The 13,042-nt window shown below is 49.5% G+C and overlaps 1 protein-coding gene across 4 annotated transcripts in view; it reads left to right on the forward strand.

The window, feature by feature from the left end:
- The window catches only part of GTF2IRD1 (GTF2I repeat domain containing 1), a 205,201-nt gene that overhangs the window by 153,297 nt on the left and 38,862 nt on the right, over positions 1–13,042 (forward strand). For all 4 annotated transcript variants that reach the window (XM_075904296.2, XM_075904297.2, XM_075904298.2 and 1 more), the window contains exons 17-21: positions 2,998–3,181; positions 5,623–5,681; positions 5,906–5,968; positions 9,930–10,013; positions 12,264–12,447. In XM_075904296.2, the coding sequence (XP_075760411.2) occupies positions 2,998–3,181; positions 5,623–5,681; positions 5,906–5,968; positions 9,930–10,013; positions 12,264–12,447 (574 nt within the window). The remainder of the gene's footprint in view (positions 1–2,997; positions 3,182–5,622; positions 5,682–5,905; positions 5,969–9,929; positions 10,014–12,263; positions 12,448–13,042) is intronic.

Here is a 13,042-nt window from a genome sequence, read left to right on the forward strand (position 1 = left end):
GTGGACTGAGTGTGACATGGAGTTTGTTCATTTGCTCTCTGCTGGGCCTGCAAACGCATTGGGATTCTCCCTGGACCTTGTTGCAACTCATCCCCTCGATTTACTGGAAAACGCTCTAACTGGCTCCTGCCTGCCCAGGAGTTGCCTCAGTGACCCACAAACTTTCTGCACAGGGGAGAAGGGCTGGACTATTTTCCTTGTCTGGTGCTTGAAATTTTCAGAAAGTCTTTTCAGTAAGATTGCTCTGGAGTGTGTCACGGTATTGGGGGGGGATTATAGTAGCGCACTAGTGAAGTATGGCAGTGTGGTCCACTGGTTAGAGCAATGGCCTGGGAGCTAGGAAACTTGGGTTCTGTCCTTGTGACACTAACTTGAGTCCAGATTTTCACCTCTCCTTCTGGGAAAATGCCATTCACTTCCTCAGTGTTCCCCTTGGGAAACAGGGCTCTGGTCTGTCCATTTGAACGAAGTGTATGGAGATCTCTGGGTGAAAAACACTGGGGAGTGTTTTTATTACCATGCAGCAGTTTGTTGCGGATCTTGATTGAAGTCAGAGTGAACATGCAGCACAGTGTGTGTGAACTGAAACGTACTTAAATACTAACACACACACACACACACTGAACCACTAAACAAGGGACATGGAAAATTACAAGTAAATTTTGAAGGGAAACAGAATGTTTTCTGGGCCTGTCTCGAGCAGAATTCAAGGCTCTGTGTTTCTCCCACAAGAGCTGATGTCACAAACCCCAGAAGCAGAGCAAAGGAGCTGCAACCTTTAAGCTGCTTTCGCTGCTATGGGCAAGTTTTGCTGGAAAAACACACTCCACAGAGCTGAGGTCTTGGCAGTTAAAAGAAAGAGGAAATGGGGTTTCAAGTGGGTTTAAAAATGTCCTTATTTGTCATGTTAAGGTTAAACCTGCCATTCTGTGGCTTGAATTAGGATCTGAAGCGCGTCTGTTTGGTGGTTGGGATTATTTGTTATGGGGTATTTATACCTCTTTAGAAAGCATTTCTGTTCCACGTTAAGTGTGGGCAGCTTCCGATCAGAAGACGTCTTGCAAAGAGGAAGCGCCTTCTAGGACGGTTGCAACAAATCGGTTCCCTGTTGTTTTGCAAGACTGAAATGATCCGTGCAGAGGTTCTGTACCTGGGGATGCACATTTCTTAAAGAGCTGTAGACTCAACAATAGGAGTTCATTAGGAGCTGGGTCCTTCCTGCATTTGGTAAATAGGAGCCTGCCAGCTCCAAAGCGCCGAGTCATGTCCAGCCCAGTCTTAATTGTGCTTTTGTTTTGATCAAAAACCCTAGCGGGGGGATGTCTGTTCAGCAGCCTGTTGACTGGCGCTTCACACACTGAGCTCCTGATGCCCGTAATGGGGCAATTCCCATTTTCTCTGTAGAGAGCAATGAACGGGAGCTGCTATGGGCCGAGCCCTTTTGCAGCTTGAGTGAGCTTGTGTCCTCAGTCCAGTTCCTAGTGGACAAGTGTCCTTTATTGCAGAACCACTGCAGGACCAGTCCCCGACTGCCACCCTTGCAGCTAGGCTCAGTGGAATGGGAGGGAGGAGGGGCAAATGCATTGTGAAGCATGAGCTACTCTCTTGCCCTTGAAAGTTGTGTCTCCACATCAAAGTTAAGGCAGGTTGGTAGGGCCACGTTTAAGATACACAGAGGATCCAGGGCCGGATTAAGACCTTTAGAGGCCCTAAGCACAGAAAAGATTATGGTGCCCCCCCCCCCATATGTAATTCAAAATAAAAACAATACTATACCGTAAAATCTCAGGGTTTTTTTGGTGCCCCTGCTCTGCCTATTGGGTAATCCAGCCCTGGGAGGATCCCAGTTCTGAGGTCTGTCAGTCGGGTGCCTTTCACCCACATTAAGTTCTCCCACACCACCTCGGAAACAGTCGAAAGTTTCTTAGGCCCACTCCAGAGCGTGGCCCGTGGCCTGGCCTGTGTAACCCGTTGGGGAGTGCATGGTCTCTGGTCACCTCTGTGCTCTTTAGCTCCAGTTGTAGCACTTTGCACATTTAGCAGTGAAGGTCCCCCATTCAATAGCGGCGGTGTTGATTGGGGTGGCCCAGAAGGGGGCCAGTAGCACATGCACCAGGGGGGTTACGCTTGTGTAACCACCATCAGGAGAAGTTGAACCTGGGACCTCTGGAGCTTACTATAGGAGCCTCTGCCCTCTGAGCTAAAAGCCAGCTGGCTCCCAACCCATGCTGGAGAGGTCTCTTGACCTTAGCTGTTGCTGTGGTCCAGGTGCCACTGCATGGGACAGTGAACCACACAAGGGGTGTGTCTAGACCACAGGGTTTTGTCGACAGAAGTTGGCTTTTGTCGACAAAACTATACCTGCTTCTACACTACCAGCGCGTTCTGTCGACAGGAAGTCGACAGAACACGTCAGTCGATAGCGGTAAACCTCATTTTACGAGGAATAACGCCTTTTCGAAAGCACTCATTCGAAAAAAGGCGCGATTGCATGGAAACTGTGCTTCTTCGAAAGAGAGCATCTAGACTCTCTTTCGAAAAAACGGCTTGCTTTGTCGACAATACCGTAGTCTATTCGCTCTTTTTTGACAGAGGCTTTGTCAACAGTATCTGTCGACAAAGCCTCTGTCGAAAAAGGTGTGCAGTCGAGATGTAGCCTAGGCGTGTGGGTTACACTTGCGGCACAGTATGGCAATTGTGTGTGGAAATCTCCCCTTCTGTTCCAGAACTCTGGCAATTGCAGAGAGAGGGAGGTCTGTGGGGATACAGACAAGGGGTCCCTGTTGCTTTAACAGAGTAACTCCCAAGGTGGTAGGAGACTTCTTTTGACAAGAACATTGCTGAGAGGCAGGTTACATGTTACGTTAAACAAGCAAATTCAGAAGACAGCCCAGGATCAGTTAGATTTAAACCTCTCCCCAAAGCCTAGGATGTGATGTCAGTTTTCCTTGGGCCCCACGCGGCCTCAAGAACTAATGAGATTTGATCCTTGCTCAGCTAAAGCCATGGGAATTTCCGAGCCTGTCAAAGTCCCCTACGCCAAGTTCTTGATGTACCCAGAAGACCTGTATGTGGTGGGTTTGCCTGAAGGCATCTTACTCCGGCGTCCTAACTGTTTTGGGATTGCAAAGCTAAAAAAGATCCTGCAAGCTAGCAACAGCATCCAGTTTGTCATTAAGAGGTAAGGCAAGTCTGGTTCACTTTTTATTGGTGTCTGCAAACCTTTCAGGAAGGCTGCCCCTTTGTTTGTACCTGTTTGTTTTGCTCCGGTTTGTGCTTTTCCTTCTTTGTGTCCCATAAACCACCAGGAACACTTCTGGAGCTTGATCTCCTCCATAGCGTTCCCTCCGAAAGACATCGGCTGGGTACTTCCTGTGAGCGGTTGCTCAGAGGAAGTGATGACACTGCTGTGCTTTGGAGGGGGAGGAGCCAGAGGGTTTGCAATAGGACCCAAAGCCTATCACCGTGTCTCTGCTTCAAGAGCTACTTAGGTCATTACTACCGGAGTCCGGAATCATGGCTGGGAAAGAAAAGCTCCCTGGAAATGTGGACTGGTGCATTTCAATGTGCAGGATGTGAGACTAAGTGATTATGCAGGGCCTTTCAGCAAAGCCATGTGCAGACTAGGGATGTTAAATGTAGTTTAATCAACTAATCGACTAGTGGATGGATTCTCCCTCGACTAGTCGATAAGCGGGGCAGCCTGCTGTCAGCTCTTACTACATAAGAACATAGATAAGCCACTGTTGGCTCTTAATACATTTAAAAGGTTGGTGCACAGTGGGGGGGGGGGTCTGATTCCCAGCTCTCTACCCCACTGCTTCCCCTGTCCCCCTGTGGAGATGGTGCTTTTAACCCGGCTCCCTACAGTGCCAGCTCCTGCTCCCCCTGCTTGCTGCCTCTGATAGAGGCAGCAAGGGAGGAGGGGAGGTGTGACTAGTCGAGGGACTGGTCGACTAGTCGCTTAGGTCCCTGGTTCAGACTGACTGTTTAAAACTCTTTGCCTGTATGTGTAACCTGCTTGCTGAGTATGTTAGGTCTCCATCAAGGAGCCGGTGCATAGAGAGGATAAAGGCCTGCTGTTGCCGCCAAGCTGACGGAGTTCTTTCTTTGGCTCCAACGGCAGAAGTCTGTGCTTTTAGTGCTGAACGTCCCCGGTTCCGTGCACATTCATCAGTTTTTAGTCACAAATAAAATAAAGCAACTGTTAAAGCAGCCTGAAGCCGCACAAACACAGCAGTGCAGGCCAGGAAGGGGAGAAAAACCCTGTGTCCAGGAGAAACTTCCGTTATCATTTGTTTATAAACGCTGAGGTCAAGGCTGAGCAAAATGCCACAGGACAGTCCATAGCCCCAAATGGCAGAGGCTTGGTGTTGCATCCTGCACCTCCAGCCGTTGAAAGTTCTGTAACACCAAGCTGGGACACTGGAGCAACGTGGCATTGGATGGAGGAAATCAGTTTACAGCATCACCAGCAAAACTTCCTGCTGCACCTAACAGTTCCAAAGCCAGGGAGGGAAATTTAGATCCCCCGTTAATTTCAGTGGCAGGCTGGCATCTAACTCCCCTAGCTGGAGGTCTCCCCTCTAAGTGCTAATATTGCCTAGCTTCGCTGACCTCTTTAATCACAGCTGTAGGGAACAACCTCTCCCTCCCAGATGAGAGGACTTGTGGAAGCAATGTTGGATGACAGCTGAAGAGGATAATAGAAGTTGGGCGCCGAATTTGGTTGGCATCCAACCAGTATTTGATCTGCAAACTGACAGGGGGTTGGCATTTAATATTACCTCCCGCACACCTTCAAACATTTTGTCCATAGTATATCTCTAAACACCAGTATGCAGGGTTTGTAAGAGGTACCAGTGATATATCCTGGTTCGTTTTTAGCAAAAGTAAAATTCTTGACACTGCCTTGTATAGTGAAAGGCACTGCATTGTACCTGTGTGCTTTCCCTGTGCGTGCATGTATGTTCCTCTAACTAGCAACTTCTTGTGGGCATTGACGACAGTGCCCTCCTGGAGGAATTCATGCCATCCTGGGAAGCATTGCTTCTCCAGTAAGTTCATAGCCTGCAAGATAATATGCTCAGCCGCTCTGAGCGTAATCTTATCCCATAGGGCGTTACACTAACTCTCTGAAGACTCTTCGGCATGAAAATGATTTCCCAGTTTTCCCTGTTGCATTGCAAGAGGTTTGAAATTGCATTAGCCACAGGTGCATGTTGGCTTCATGGGCACAGGCATGTTATCCTAGGTCAGTGTTTCTCAATCTTTCTTTATAAAGTAACCCTTTAAAAAATGTATAAATACCCCCCGTACCTCCAGTTTTCAGACACACATTTTTTTTTCTACCATTTCAATACATTTGTTTAAAGAACTTAATCATAGCCGGGCAGACGATAACCTTTTTGGGTGTAAAAAGTACAAAAATAATAAAGCGCTGTAAAACTTTAAACAAACATTCAGTTTTCTTCAAACGTCACTCGTGTTGACGTACCCCCCCGACTTCTCTTGAGTAGCCCTAAGGATTGAGAAACACTGCCCTGGGTGACAGCGTGTGGGAGTAACATTTACAGGAATGGATCCTCCCTCACTCCTTCGCTGATTTTCAATATTTTCCAGGCCAGAGCTTCTTGCTGAGGGAGTGAAGGAGACGACCTCAGACAGCCCAGGAACTACGGGTAGGATTTACTGATAACTCGGGGCATCAACAGGAAGGAATCGAAGCAGTTTCCAAAGCAGGAAATTCCTTCCCCTACCCCTGACTCCTTAGAGTGCTGTGAACACTGGCAGTGCCTTAGGAGTGGCGCACACCCAGTAGCTCTGAAAATTAGACCCTTGTTTATTGTTGCTTCACTTGCATAAGGGCTCCTCATGCTTCCTGCTTTGTCCCTTGTCTTTGTAGTGGGCGAGAGAGACTCCAGTGACTCCCTCATCGAGGAAGCTACCAAGAGACAGGGCTTTCAAGGTAAGGGTGGGAAGCATCTGGAAAGCTCTCCTAGGAGTCCGACCAAAGAGCTTTTGGATGGCAGTTTTCTCTAAAGCCATGGCGGGGGTTGGACCAGACCTGGCCATGGCAAGAGAGAGGAAAGGAAAGGGCAGCACGATGCCTCTCATTCAGCTCTTGTTAATGTACATTTCTACAGAGGCATTTACAGCACCAGAGCCAATCCCTGTCTGTCTCGGTCCGCGGGATCCAACCAGTTCTGAAGCAGTAGTCACTATAGAGAACTAGCCATGCTTAACCAGCCAAATAGCCACATTGTTCAAGCCAACTAGCCACGTGTGGCTAGTGTGTTGGACACCACGGGTCTAGGTACTAGTGTGGCCCTCCTCAGCACAGTGTTGGGTGAATCCACAGTCACGCACGGACACATCTGTCCAGCGCTGCCGGGAGGGAGGGGTGCATAAAATTATCCCCATATCCCAGGTGTGGAAAATGAGGCCCAGGCGTAACAGGGACTTGTCAGACCCACAGCCTGCAGGGGGCAGAGAACAAAGCATAGGTATCCTGAGTCCCCCAGTTGTACCTAATCACAAGAGCATCCTCCCTCGTGGCTGCCCTGGTGAGTGCTAGTGAGCTGGCATGAAGAGGACAGAACACGCAGCTCGGGTCCTGGCGTGGAAGTGTCATTGCTGAGATGGTGGTAGCCAAGGGGCCAGGCCGTGCAATGTAAACGCTTGGCAGGCAGGCAGGGCCCAGAGCTGAGGCTGGGGGGAGAAGACAGAGGAAACGGGATGGAGGCCGGACAGGAGGGATCAAAAGTAGGGCCAAGGCGAAGTCTGGGCAGGCCCGTCTGCCGGCGCTGAACGCAGGGGGGTTGAGAGGCATTCGGGAAAATGCCGCGAATGGAGGACTCAACCTGACGTTACAAGGCACGCGGTTCAGTCCTCGGGGCCCTGTGGTTTGTGTTGCGTGGATTTTCAAACCTGCTCGTGTGTGTGTCCTCACCGCTCAGCTCTGCAGGGCTTGTTGGAATAGCATGGCGAGCTGCTGCCAAGGCCCTCTGGTATGTCTCAGTCTGTCCACAGGCCCGTAGGTGGGGGGGGGGGGCAGAGGCACGAAGGGTGCAAACACCCCCTCCACTCATGGCCCTTCATAATGCACCATGGGGCCGAGCCCGTCTGGCCTAGGGAAGCCAGGGGCGGCACATTGCCCCAGCCTCCCTCTCTCGTGCTCCGGCCAGCCGAGAAAGGCTGTGACCGATTTCCCCCCTTCCTTTCCCAGGAGCGAGACCGGGGGTGGGGCCAGGCCGTGCAGGGGGACAGCCACAAGCCCCTCCCACAGTTCGCACTGCCCCACACAAATTCCTACATGTAGACCTGGTCCAGCCTTTGATGGCTCTGTCATGGCGTCCCTTACGCTATCCAAGAGAAACGTCTCTGCTCTTAAACCCATAGGCTGTGTCTACACTCTCGGCTTCTTGCTCGAGTAATATGCAAATGAGGCTAAGCATGGAATATCGCCAAGCCTCATTTGCATACCTAATGAGCCACCATTTTTTTTAGAAGAGGCTCTTGCGCAAGAAGGAGCATCTACACTGCCCCTCCTTGTGCAAGAAAAACCCTCTTGCGCGATGCCGTTCTTCCTGTCAAGTAATAGGTGTCACGGCATTGCACAAGAGGGTTTTTCTTGCGCAAGAGCCTCTTCTGAAAAAAAGGTGGCTCATTAGGTATGCAAATGAGGCTCAGCGATATTCCACGCTTATCCTCATTTGCATATTACTCGCGCAAGAAGCCGCGAGTGTAGACATAGCCATATTGTGTAGGCAGAAGGCGCAGAGAAAAGCCAATGTTGAGCACTGTCCAAGTGCCTCTCTTTAGACATTATTGCTTGGCAAACTGCAGACCTTCACAGATGAAGGGGCCTGGTCCAGGGTTTGTTGACTTCGGTGGACTATGGAGCGGACCTAGAATGAGCAGTCACTTGGAATCGGGCATACACGCTGCCAAACTTCGACCCGGTATAAATAGGTGCAAACCTCATTCTGGGATGCATTAACAGGAGTGCCGTGAGCAAGACACGAGAAGCCATTCTTCCGCTCTACTCTGCACTAAGCAGGTCTCACTTGGAGTGTTGTGTCCAGTTCTGGGCACCACATCCCAGGAAGGAGGTGGAGAAATTGGAGAAGATCCAGAGATGAGCAACAAAAAAGATTAAAAGTCTAGAAAACATGACCTAGGAGCTTTCTGTTCCCAGTGAGCAGGGCAGAGGCTGCTCCAGAGCACTCAGGAATGTACTGGAGCCAATTAAGAACTTGCTAGAGGCAATGACGAGAGACAGGCTAAGAGAACACCTGCAGCCACTAAGCACCTGCTGGGACTAGTTTAAAAGGCTCCTGTGGAGGGGGACTCGGGAGCTGAAAGTAAGGAGGTGCGCTGTGGAAGAGCTGGGAGGTTGAGCATGGCCAGGTACCAGGAGAAAGCATCTTTTGGGAAAGAGGCCCAGGGAAGAGCTATAGTTTCGGTAGTGGAGGAAAAATTACCTGTTGCTGCTGCCATTAGGGTCCCTGGGCTGAAACCCAGAGTAGAGGGCAGACTTGGGTCCCCCAACACTCCCCACACCACTTCAGAGACCCCTCCCCCCGAGGGGAAGTTGAGAATAAGGAGGGGTCTCACCCCAGACCCATTGACTGGCCTATGATGATGGTGGCTTAGTAAGCTGTGAACCCTGCCTCCAGAAGGGGAGAGAGGCTACACTGAGAGTGACAGTGAGCCCCTGAGGTAAGCCCCAACGGCCTAGAAGTGCAGAATCCCCCAGGCAAAAGACTGGAGCTCTGCCAGATTTTGATACATCCCAATTCCTGTAGGGATCATAGAATCCTACAGCTGGAAGAGACCTCAGGAGGTCAGCGAATCCAGCCCCCTGCCCACGGCAGGACCAATCCCAACTAAATCATCCCAGCCAGGGCTTTATCAAGCCAGGACTTAAAAACCTCTAGGGATGGAGATTCCACCACCTCCCTAGGGAACCCATCCCAGTGCTTTACAACCCTCCTAGGGTGTGTCTACACTAGCCCCCTAGTTCGAACGAGGGTGGCTAATGTAGGTATTCGAACTTGCAAATGAAGTCCGGGATTTAAATAACCCGGGCTTCATTTGCATGTTCCGGGGCGGGCGCCATTTTTAAATCCCCTTAATTCGAAATGATTGCCCGCGGCTACACGAGGCAGTCAGAAGTTAATCCGAACTAAGTCCTTAGTTCGGATTAACTGTTACTCCTCCTGCAATGTAAGGACTTAGTTCGGATTAACTTCTGACTGCCGCGTGTAACCGCGGGCAGTCACTTCGAACTAAGGGGATTTAAAATGGCGCCCGCCCAGGAACATGCAAATGAAGCCCGGGATATTTAAATCACGGGCTTCATTTGCAAGTTCGAATACCTACATTAGCCACCCTAGTTCAAACTAGGGGGCTAGTGTAGACATACCCCCTAGGGACATAGTTTTTCCTAATATCCAACCTCGTCCCTACCCTCCACACACACACACTGCAACTCAAGACTATTGCTGCTTGTTCTGTCATCTGTCACCACTGAGAACAGCCTCTCTCCATTCTCTTTGGAACCGCCCTTCAGGTAGTTGAAGGCTGCTATTAAATCCCCTCTCACTCTTCTCTTCTGTAGATTAAACAAGCCCAAATCCCTCAGCCTCTCCTCGTAAGTCATGTGCTCCAACCCCTGAATCATTTTGGTTGCCTTCTGCTGGAACCTCTCTAATTACGTTGATTGAACATATCTCAGCAGTCTTAGAGGACAGGAGAGCAATACATGTTTCTGTTGAAATGACTCTGGTTTTGAAGGACTGCGAGTAGCCTGCTCTAGGGACTGGTTAGTTGCTGGATTAGGTCTTTGCTATGTAGTACCTAAAAGTGACAGCCTGCCTTTTAATTGAACAGCCAAGGCCCATAATTGTTTCTTTACTTTACAGAAAATTACGACGCCAGGCTTTCGAGAATAGATATTGCCAACACACTGAGGGAGCAAGTTCAGGATCTGTTCAATAAGAAATACGGTGAGAGATCAGGCTAATTTTTCTTTTTTTCCTCTCCCCCCGAATCTTTCCCTTCTCTCTGTCTTTTCCCTTTCCTGTCTCCCTTTTCTCTGAATTTTGTTTTAATAACCTCTCCCTAGGTGGTTTCTTCTCCCTTTTCATTTAGATCCGTCGTTGTTCCGGGGGTCAAGAGTGGGACATGGCCCTTGAGCAGGGATTAAACCAGAATGGTATTTCTGTCCTCCGAGCAGGGAAGGAAGTGGCTTTTGTTGGAAGCTATGGGAGTGTAGGTGGCTGTTACTCAGCAGGCAAGATTCTTGTGATAGGGAGATCTGCGTCATTTGTTGCTGCTGCTTTGCAGTTCTGGGACAGATCCCCCACCCCCGACGGAAGGATGAAGATGGTAATTTCATTAGCAGAACACTGTAGAGCCAGGAAAATGCATTTGAACTCTTGGGGGGGTAGGAGTGGACAGGAAAGAGTGTGTGGTGGAGGGGAAAACTGGAAAGAGAATAAACAAACTACCAGCCACTGAGCAGAGCCTGCCAGAGGCAGATCCCTTCTATCTACCTGTGTGCTTCTGAAGTGGTCATCCCGGGGGATGAGTCTGGCACTTTGCATCCATCACTAGACTATCTGAGCCCACCCTACAACACCCCTGTGCGTTCGTGTGTAGATCAGGAGCCAGAGGAGTAAGTTATTGCCTGGGTCACACAGTGAACTGAAGTCTCCCAAGTGATGGACTAGTGGCCAAATCTTTGGGTCTTCCTTCCTCCCTCATGCAGGGAGCATAATCCAGGGGGCATGAGGAGTCTGCCTAATGTAGACACGTGATGGCATTTTCTTGGCAGGGAAGCTGCTGGCCTTTCTCCTGCAGATGGACACGGGGGGGGTGGAGGTGGGGGAATGAAATGCAAATTGTCCCAAATAACATCCCAAAGCAAATAGCACTTACCTGTCCATTCTTCCACCAGGACAGCATGATCACCAGCTTGGGGTGCCCTTATCTTTGTCCCTGGCGTCTTCTTTTTCTTTTTTTTTTTAAATATAGCTTCAGCTCCCTAGTTGTCCCTCCTTTAAGAACATAAGAACGTTCACACTTGGTCAGAGCAAAGGTCCATCTGGCCCAGTATCCTGTCTGCCGACAGTGGCCAATGCCAGATGCCCCAGAGGGAGGGATCACAACAGGTAATCCTCGTGATCCCTCCCCTGTCACCCACCTCCAAACAGAGGCTAGGGACACCATTCCTACCCATCCTGGCTAATAGCCATTGATGGACCTAATCTCCACGAATCTGTTTAGCTCTTTTTTTAAGTTCTAGCTTTCACCACATCCTCTGGCAAGGAGTTCCACAGGTTGACTGTGCGCTGAGTGCAGAAAAACTTCCTTTTGTTTGTTTTAGACCTACTGCCTATTCATTTCATTTGGTGACCCCTAGCTATTTTATTGTGGGAATAAGTAAATAACTTTTCCTTATTCATTTTTTCCACACCAGTCATGATTTTATAGACCTCTATCATACCCCCCCTTAGTCTCCTCTTTTCTAAGATGAAAAATTCAACTCTTTTTAATCTCTCTTCAAAGAGGATCCGTTCCAAACCCCTAATCATTTTTGTCGCCCTTTTCTGAATTTTTTCCAATGCCAATATACCTTTTTTGAGACGAGGTAAACATCTGCACGCAATATTCAAGATGTGGGTGTACCATGGTTTTATATAGAGACCGTAAGATATTTTCTGTCTTATTCTCTATCCCTTTTTTAACGATTCCTGACATTCTATCTGCTTTTTTGACTGCGGCTGCACACGGAGTGGATATTTTCAGAGAACTATCCACAGTGACTCCAAGATCTCTCTCTTGAGTAGTTGTAGCCAAATTAGCCCCCATCATATTGTCTATACAGTTGGGATTATGTGTTGCAATGTGCATTACTTTACATTTAACCACATTAAATTCTATTTGCCATCCTTTGCTTGATCAGCGCAGTTCTGTGCATTCACTACTTGCCTCGGGACCATTCCGTTCTGATCGTCCCCATGGTGATGGCCTGAAAATGTTGCTCCTTGATCTAATGATTGACATGCTCCATTAAGCAGCTTGTACGGTTGGTTCTGCACTTCAGGGGAGGAAGGGACTTTGGGTGAGGGTGTAGGTGCATCTGGGGGTGTAGGTGTGTGTGAGGGTGAGAGGAATAATAGGAGTGCAGGTCAGATCTGGTATCTGAAATCAGGCTTGAATCTTAAGCACATGTGGTTTGTTTTTCCTTCCAGGCGAGGCCTTGGGAATCAAGTACCCGGTGCAAGTGCCATACAAGCGGATTAAAAGCAACCCAGGGTCTGTGATTATAGAGGGGCTTCCTCCTGGGATTCCATTCAGGAAACCATGCACTTTTGGCTCGCAGAACCTGGAGAGGATATTGGCTGTGGCAGATAAAATCAAGTTCACGGTAACGAGGTATGTTTCCCTTCGGGGCTGTTTGCCATGCAACCTGGGAGGGGGAAGGGGACCAGGACACTGTCCCAGTGCCAAAGACCCTGGCATGTGCCTGAAGTGAAGTCCCTGAAGCTAAATCCATCGCATGAGCTTCCGGTCTCCCTCAAGGGAAAGGCTGTTAATACTCCCTAATGACCCTGGCTTCCATCCTGCTGAGAGACAACAATTAAGCTGGCAGTTAACAATTTGAAGTGAGCTATAAAATATTGGTTTCCCCTTCCTTTCCTCTTCCTTTCTGCTCAGCTGCCTGCCCGACGGGGCCAGTTCCTATTCCAGTAGGTAGCAGGGTGTAGCCATCAGAGGAATGAAAGTCAGCCTGTGTGTGCCAGCCACGCAGGGTGCCCCAGTCCCTGATGAGGAACCACTGAGGAGCGCTCCCCGTGGCGGGGGGTGGGGAATTATTATAACAAGCTGCAGGGGGTGGAGGGGGATGTCGTGCCCGCTTGTGGCTTACAGGAAATCAGCCAGTCAGCAAGGGCCGGGTGAGCAGCAGCGGCGGGAAGGGGCTGATGGTGCAAGTGAATTTGTTTGTTCCACCCTCTCTGCTGAGTTGGAA

The sequence above is a fragment of the Pelodiscus sinensis genome, chromosome 21 (genome assembly GCF_052426305.1).
Source record: "Pelodiscus sinensis isolate ZL-2025 chromosome 21, ASM5242630v1, whole genome shotgun sequence".
NCBI lineage: Eukaryota > Metazoa > Chordata > Testudines > Trionychidae > Pelodiscus > Pelodiscus sinensis.